Source organism: Pocillopora verrucosa, chromosome 1 (genome assembly GCF_036669915.1).
Source record: "Pocillopora verrucosa isolate sample1 chromosome 1, ASM3666991v2, whole genome shotgun sequence".
NCBI classification, from domain to species: Eukaryota; Metazoa; Cnidaria; class Anthozoa; order Scleractinia; family Pocilloporidae; genus Pocillopora; species Pocillopora verrucosa.
Genome location: NC_089312.1, coordinates 32,151,426 through 32,159,784, shown reverse-complemented (window position 1 = coordinate 32,159,784; position 8,359 = coordinate 32,151,426). Strand labels below are relative to the sequence as shown.

General features: G+C 38.3%; 1 protein-coding gene across 2 annotated transcripts; it reads left to right on the top strand.

Moving 5' to 3' along the window:
• The first annotated feature begins 1,392 nt into the window (after positions 1-1,392).
• Positions 1,393-8,312, top strand: LOC131775957 (thymus-specific serine protease). Of its 2 annotated transcripts, XM_059092081.2 has the most exons (10): positions 1,393-1,761; positions 2,353-2,482; positions 2,839-2,962; positions 3,342-3,419; positions 4,042-4,089; positions 4,820-5,086; positions 5,591-5,735; positions 6,138-6,323; positions 6,694-6,839; positions 7,316-8,312. In XM_059092081.2, exons 1-10 carry the CDS (start codon positions 1,458-1,460, stop codon positions 7,370-7,372), a joined length of 1,485 nt encoding a protein of 494 aa, XP_058948064.2. In that variant the 5' UTR covers positions 1,393-1,457; the 3' UTR covers positions 7,373-8,312. The 2 variants fall into 2 exon arrangements, with proteins under 2 accessions (XP_058948064.2, XP_066014784.1); XM_066158687.1 differs by lacking the exon at positions 7,316-8,312 and having other exon boundaries at positions 6,563-6,696.
• The last annotated feature ends 47 nt before the right edge of the window (positions 8,313-8,359 follow it).

Below are 8,359 nucleotides of genomic sequence, written 5' to 3'. Positions count from 1 at the left end.
TGTACATGTACTTGAAATTCGTACCTTTATCAGCGTAAAAATGTTCGTTGATAGCCCTATAATGGAGTAAATGAAGGGAAATTCGATTTTATGTACTTGAAATTCATATTCTCTTATTAGCCAGAAAATGTTCGTTGATAGCTTTTTAGTGAAGTAAATGAAGGGGAACCCCCGTCGCATGTACTTTAAATTCGTGATGTTCAAATGTTCGTTGATAATTTTAGCCACACAATTATCAACCAATTTTCATATCTGACTGTTTTAAGTAGCCTTACTTGGGTCCAATTTTTCGGCTTCTTTGTTGATCCACAATAGTTCATGTTAGAAAAAGGTGCAAGTGAATACATGAAATTGACCTGGTAAAATGCGAGGGTCATTTTTTAAGTCTTTTAAAAATATTGCTAGAGGCAATTGATTCTTGAGATACTGAAAAAGAACAGGAACGTAAATTAATGAGTTACAAAGTTACTTACTCAAAAAACGGCTATGGATTCCCGAACAATTCAGATTGTTCATTGTCAGCCGTGACTTTTTCATCTACTGTACTGCTTTCTAAGTAATTTTATGTACATCAACATGAACCTAAACCTCGTTTTTTACTAATCATGTTTCCTCGAATAAGTGCCCTGGCACTTATTTAAAGTTTCGGCTGAAAGGATAGGTGCTCATTGGAGGGAGGGCGTGTAATCAAGGGGTGTCTCTTTGGCACAACTATGGGACAAAACTAAGAGAACAGAGAACGCACACTAAGGAACTCTTCAAGCACATGGTGATAGAAATAACTGGGACGAAAAAGAAACTATTCTCCTGTTCTGGGTTCTCTGAAGTTAAAGCTCAAAAAGGTGTAAATTGAGTGGCAATAGAAACCGGTTTTCCGTGTATCCCTACTGATTAAAAAAGTGAGGAAGGGTTTAAGGGGGATGATTACTTAAGCGGGGCGCGTGGTTGATGTTATGGCTTAGTAAATGGGCGCTTAATCAAGCGAGGGCGTTCATTTCATGAAATTCTGTAATAAATTTTTTTCGGAGTTATTTTGGCACCGTAAGCGCTTTTTTCTTCACTCTTTATCAGAGGAAATGTAAACAGATGGTATCACTCGCAACCAAAACATAACAAAAAAAAAAACGCTTACCTAACTATGTCAAACATTGCAGCCGCTGATTCTTAGCCAGAAGCAAAGAAAAAGTTACCGTCAGAGTTTTAGGCGAACAAGGAATGAGTACCTCACACTCCTCTATGTGTTTTGTGGGCGGTACATGCGTGTTTTTCTGAGAAATAACCGTAGAGTTACATAGCGTACAATTCTGACATGGGTCGATTGCGTGACTAACAGTCACGCTCTGAAGGGCATGAATACTGCAGTCACGAGATGCTCACATGAGGAGAGTCTGAACTTCAAGCCGCATGGCATTGGAAGACAATTTCACTCACGGTAAACTGAATTGTAAGTCACTGTTATGGAGAAGTTTTTAGTCCAATGCCTCTTGCTCTTATCCGTTATTTCTCGTACCACATGTTTCCAAACCGAAATATCTTACAAGATCCGCGAGTATGTGCGTGAACATCAACATTCGCTGTACGCTCGACACGATCCAATCGAAGAATTCACATTGGAACAACCACTGGATCACTTTGAGCCGTCACAGAAGACATTCAAACAACGTTACATGGTAAATACTAAGTACTGGAGAAAGGAAGATGGACCAGTCTTCTTGTACATCGGAGGAGAGGGAAAATTATCTCAAGCTGATATAGACTATGGTAGGATTAATCTGTTTCAAAGCTATATTGAGCTCTGGTATTTTTCCAAAACTTCCGCCTAAATGCATGGCATGTTGCAGTCTGTATTCTGCACTGCTAGTTTACGAGTTTTATTTAAAACTAGTCCATTATAAAACCTGAAAAAGGAGGCAGCGAGAAACTAGCAGGTTTTTGAAGCTATTCGTTTCGTCAAGAAATAATAATACTTAATTATCTGACTAAACGTTTATAAAGTAAACAATATGGTCTTTCACTTTGACTGCTTAAAGTGAAACTAAGAAAATGTCCCTTCAAGCTCCAGGTTATTACAGGTATCATTCGACAAGAGCGCTTCATTTTGTTACCCTCGTGAGCTGGGACTTCCCTCAAAAGAGGAGTCAGCTTAGAGTGCAGTTTTGCGGGCGCCGTTTGACGAAACTGAAGGCATTACAGTCGCGAAAATGTCATGACATATTTTTCAAAGTAATGTCATGGGTGGGTGAGTTGGGGTGAGGGGTTCAGACTCGGGTAGGGAGGGAGGCTGTCTACGGAATTGTCTTGTTCCTGAAAATTATTTTTCTATCAAAGTAGTATACTCTGTAAATTTTTTAGGGAATATTGTGGAACTGGCTGAGCAGTATGGTGGCCTACTCTTTGCGGTGGAGCATCGCTATTACGGTTTAAGCACTTTTGAAGACTATTTAGAAACAGAGAACCTCAAATATCTTTCAAGTCAGCAAGCGTAAGTAATGTAAGGATAAATAAGCGGTATTCTGTGAAAATTACAGTTATCCTAAGCAATCATCTTAAGCAATCAGGGTATCAAGTTTTTCTCTCCTTAGAGCTTGAGTTTGATCGCTATCTAAAGCTCATATTTTGAGCTCGATAATTCTATTACATTTAAAAGTCGAGAGCAAACAAATCAAATTTTATTATTTCGAAACGACTCGTCTGTTTGAGGGCTGTTGGAGACGTCCCGAATTTTTAATAGAAGCTAGGTATACTTAAATAAGTTACTGCACTGAAAAAGTTGTCATTCCATAGAAAACCACTTTTCCTACTGAGAAAGATCCATACATTCCGAATGTTTCTCTACAGGTTGGCAGACTTGGCCGAGTTTTGTGTCTTTGCCCAGAAGATGTACAAACTTACTGACCTGAATCAGTGGATTGCATATGGCGGTTCCTACCCGGGCAATCTAGCAGCTTGGTTCAGATTAAAGGCAAAGTTTCGTTAAATTCTCCTCCTCAAGACCAATACTTGCTTCTAGTTGACCTTTTTCGCATTGCCGACTTAGCAGAGAAAATTTATTCGACTACGCACATCGGTTTACAATTTTTAGAGTTGTGTTTGCCCCGCTGTGCAACTTAGAAATGGCGTGGAATTTAGAAATATGGGAGAACAAAAATGTTACGGCGGGCACAACCTCGCTGCACATCGAGAACACATGAACAGCACTGGGAAAGCAACAGGTTACAAAGCCGATCGAAGAATCACGCATTACAGAACATTAGCCCCCCTCTAAACTGGTAGTTAAAAATATAAACAATCCTCATTTCTTCTAAGTGGTTCATCATCATTTGTGTTTTATTCCTACACAGTATCCTCATCTTGTGATAGGAGCGGTTGCGTCATCAGCGCCCGTGCAGGCAAAGACAGACTTTCAAGACTACAACAACGTAGGTTATCTGACTTCTAAACTTTGATGTTACTAAAAGTAATTCAGTTGTTGTTGGCCGACCGCATGACATTTCAGTAAGATGTGTCATGGCTAGTCCAAGCGGCAATTTTGGGGCCAAATATGAACGAATACGAGCAAATTAAATGGAATGGAAAGTTAAAACTAGAGCTCGATTGTGGGTTCCTGAAACCCCACACAAACAAAAAAAAATATGTAACGAAAAAGATATCGAAAGGAGGCATGTCTGTAATAAATTTACAAGCCGCAATACTTCCACTCGGAACCATTGCCCAAATAATTTTCCTCCTTGTGAACAAAATTTCATGTTTCATTGGCGATTTAACGACACATTGAAGCTGAGAGGTGCGAAAGCTGGCCAATCCCTCTGACAACTCTGCGGAACTTGGACCGATTTCGGTATCTCAAATGAACTAAGAGCTGCGAGTATTAGGAACTGTTTACAATCACTTGGGTCAATATTATTATCCAAAAAGTCTTTTCAAAACTTGCCTGGAGTTTAGTGCAAGGTATCTTTTTTACGCGAACGTTTTTAGAAAACAAAAAATCGCTATTCAGTCCGTTAATAATCTTTGTAACCATATGTCCCTATCTATCTCTAGGTTGCAGCTGCAAGTTTCGCGTCACCCCTTGTTGGTGGGTCTGTGCAAGTACGTTTTGAATGGTTTAAAACGTTGTAGGATGGATCGTGCAACACGACATACTATAATTTAAATGCATCAGCCCATTTCAGAAATATAAACAAAATACATCAGTACTGTGTTTTACCATACCCGAAGCTTGGATTGTGTTCAAATCAAAAAGATAGGTTATTGCTTCTCCAGCGCACTTGCCGCGCGAGATCTTTTCCTGTTTTGTACAGGTATTCCGATGATTTCGGGTGCAATTTTGAAGTAAATTTTTTCAAAGACTAACAAATTTGCACGAGCCCGCAGGGCCGTGCAATTTGTGGTCTTTGAAAAAATTTATAAGTGCTTATTTATTCCAAAATTGCACCCGAAATCATGTGATTACGTATTAACAATATACATGAAAAAATACGAGATAGCTAATCAAAGCGGCGCATCAACTGTTATTATTTATGGCAAACCCTGCAAGTGACCTTGTGCGTTCGGTCAAGACAACCGCGTACGATCAAAACAATAATATAAAATGATATTTTCACATCTCAAAGGCGCAAAGTTTAAAGTCCGGCTAAACAGTTCAAGGAATTGTTCAGTCTGATTTGTTACTTCCTTTCACCGAATTAACCCTCTTCTGCATTGAATTACTTGAAAACTGCATTTATCTCAATCAATCAGAACTGAGTAATTTTTTAATGTATCTTATTAGGTACGATATACCTTGAGTTAGGTGATGTCCTCTCGCTTTCTTTTGCAGTGTCAAAACAATATAATGAAAGCCTTCGCCCATGTGGACCAGCTGATCGCCGACAAGGATTACAAAACTTTAGAGCACGACTTCTTGTCATGCAATGATATTTCACAGACGAATGACACTTGGCTGTTTGTCGAGAACCTTGGTAACGTTTTGGACGGAATTGTGCAGTACAATACTCAAGCTTCTGGTTTCAACATAGAATATGTGTGTCAATGTATGACAAATTCATCCCTCACTCCTTACCAAGATCTTGGTTATGTGATACGTGTAAGGATATTTTGGTATTCTATTTTAGCGGGAATTTCACTAACTTACATGCTGATGAAATGTTATTTTGCTTTCTTGGAGGTTTCCAATACTCTCGACATCTCGATTCTCGAGAGCAGATGATCGTAAACTATAGGCTGTCCGATTGGACATTGTTTAGCATCACTTGATTAAACTTGATCCCTTTTTACGTGGAGATAGCAGTACAGAACCCGATCAGATTTTAAAATTCTTAGGTATCATTCCCCGTTCGATGGACTAAGTGTTGACAGTGAAGAGCGGTTACTTTCTAATCACTCCTGACTGTTACGGAGGAAGAAGGACTTCTCTGTTATAAAAAAAGTTGTTGTTATTCGTATTTTTATAGATAAATGAACGTGTAATCGTTTGTCTCACGATGTAGATTCAGGCTATCAATTGTTTTGATCGGTACAAGTCCTTTCCATATTCATTAATTTCTAGAGTATATCTTTGACCTTGTATGGAATGGTTGTATTTTTGCAGTACTATCTAGATCGTGTGGGACTTCGCTGCATGAATAATAACTATACAGCATACTTGGAAATATTCAAGAACACAACACAGGACCCAATGGGCTCTTCAATTTTTCGCCAGTGGACCTACCAAACTTGTACTCAGTTTGGATACTGTAAGTTCCAGTTGATTAGTTACCACAGATTTCTTAAGTTTGCGGATTCTGTTCTTAAGCGCCGCTCTCGCTAAGAGTGTTCCCCTCGACTTCTCATCAGAAAAAAGGTTTCTTTGATTTTTTGCCCATGAAAAGGGTTTAGGAGACATGTTTAAAAAAAATTCACCAATTTGTACGAAAGAATTCTAAAAATTAAGGCGTTAATCGGTCTAAAAAAGTATATCAGTGCATAATTTATACCCTTTATAAGAAGACCTAAGATCCTTAGGCGTCTCACATTTATAACGCTGATAACAGTCACTATTTAGAAAATTACGCCTGGTCTCTGCCACTACGTCCACTTTACTCGCACAAATAGACTACAAATGTTCATTTGATTATCAGTGTTGCATATTGTTTTAGATCAAACATGCGAGAAGAATACCAGCTGCATTTATTCTAGAATTCCACACGACCTTGCTTATGATCTGGATACTTGTCTTGAGGCTTATGACATCCCTGCTCAGGATGTTTATGAAAAAGTTGCATTTACAAACGCTTACTACGGAGGAAAAACGCCCAAAGGCTCAAAGATTGTTTTTGTAAACGGTAAGAGATTTAAAGTTTTAGATTATGAAAGGGATCCGGGAAAGCTCATTAATGTTGCGTTGTTGTTGAAGGCTTCAACAAGTTTTATCGAAAACCGAAGCATTAGTCATGAAATACATCTGTTATGTAAAAGGCAAGAATTACTTCTAAATTTCTACAATGTAATCAAAATATTCATGCATTTATATAGCGCATACGAATGCTCTAATACACTTTACAACAACAGGTCTTTCTGTTAGTTCTCCAGGACCTATTAGTACTCTTGGGTAGAGAGCGCAAGATGTGAGAGTGATGTGTCTATTGGCCCTGGAGAGAGAGTCAGTATACTAAATAATTAAGACAATTGTTTTTGTTCCGTTTTCCGTTGCAGGATCTATAGACCCTTGGCATGCATTAAGTGTCCTAACGAACCAAACTGCAACTGAAGTGGCCATTTTTATCAATGGCACCTCCCACTGTGCTAACATGCTTCCTGATTCACCTGATGACCTACCCGCCTTGCGTGAAGCTAGGAAGGTTTGATGCAGTTTATTGCTATCACATAGCTTAAGATCATGCGGTTTTTGTCTACCATTCACGCAGAAAGTAACCTATTAAGTGTCCACGAAGGTCACATTCTTTGTCTCATTCTGTGAATATCCTGTAATAGTTTCTGAATTTATCCCTCTTGGAAGAATATCCCAAAGAAACTCACGCTTATTTGTCATCTTTACGAACCGCTTTTAATTTAAGAACGAGGTAAGTTAATTATAATATGCAAGAGCTGTGTAAAATCTCTCTTTTATACAGCTTTTATCATGCTTTCTATGAGTAGTATCGTGACCAGTCTCTACCATTGGCCAAATAATCTTTAGTGGCAACCAGTAACCACTAAAGCACATAGGCAAATAGAAACAAGTGATGGCTTTTTATTTCTGTTTTTACACTGAACGACTTTGACGACAGGAATTTGTTGACGACCCTCATAGATCAATTTTTACTTTTATTTTCAGCAAGTTGCAGCAATTATCGGCGAGTGGTTGGAACCTAGCCGATCTACTTTAGATTAATCATGTTAAGCCGACTGATATCGTTTATCTCCTTATATGATAGTTACTTTCTATTCAACGAAACAGAAATCATGATTTTGTATCTTTGAGAAGTAGAAGTAGGGTCAGTTGAGTCTTGGGTCGATCTTTGCAACTTTCGATTGTTCTTACAATTTAAGCAGCCGGAATGGCAACTGACAAGATAATTTAGTTTCATCAACTGAGTTGATAATGTAAATTGGCCACCATATAGAGATACTAAAGCTGATGCTTCTCTCATAAGCCCTTCGGCCTTCGCTTTGTCGAGGGGCTAACGGTCTGAACGTCAGGTTTCGAATCTCTTTATAAAGGCCAATTTACAATTATGCATCACAGTTTCTTTAGAAAAATACCTCCTCTGAATACCTACTGAACTGCGTATTTATTGAGAAAAGTCAACATTGAATTTCATTTTCAGGAGCAAAAATTAGAAGCATCTCTAAAATGGTGGCTAAAAATACAAACTAAATGTCATTTTCTCAGGCGATAGAATATACAGCCCCAAATTAGGATAAGCAGCATTTCATTTCTACGCCTACAATATTACAGTGAGCGTATTGTTGTTTCAGTCAAGGAAATGTAATCGTTAATATTAAAATATCGTATAAATTTGTCTTGTAAGTACAAACGAACCTGAATTAAGCGGTCACCCTGCAATCAGCGGTCGGTTGTCAAAGTGCCCCAATTTTTTCCGCTCTTGTACTTTAATTTAATTTCCACCTCTATTTGTTGTAATCTCTTCCACCTGTATTGAACCGTCTCGTTTAAAGTGGAACCACTCATTTAAAACTGAGAATAATTTCTCAAATAAAGTTACTACATGTGGTTTATCTCCCGGAGTCAATGTTAGTACTTGAGTTCAAATGTCCTCAACCCATTGCAGGGGTTTGACTTCTGACTGTTAAGACAAATTTTATACTCATGGTTTGGTTGGGGTGTAATAATTTACAGAGCTCTAAACACTAAAAA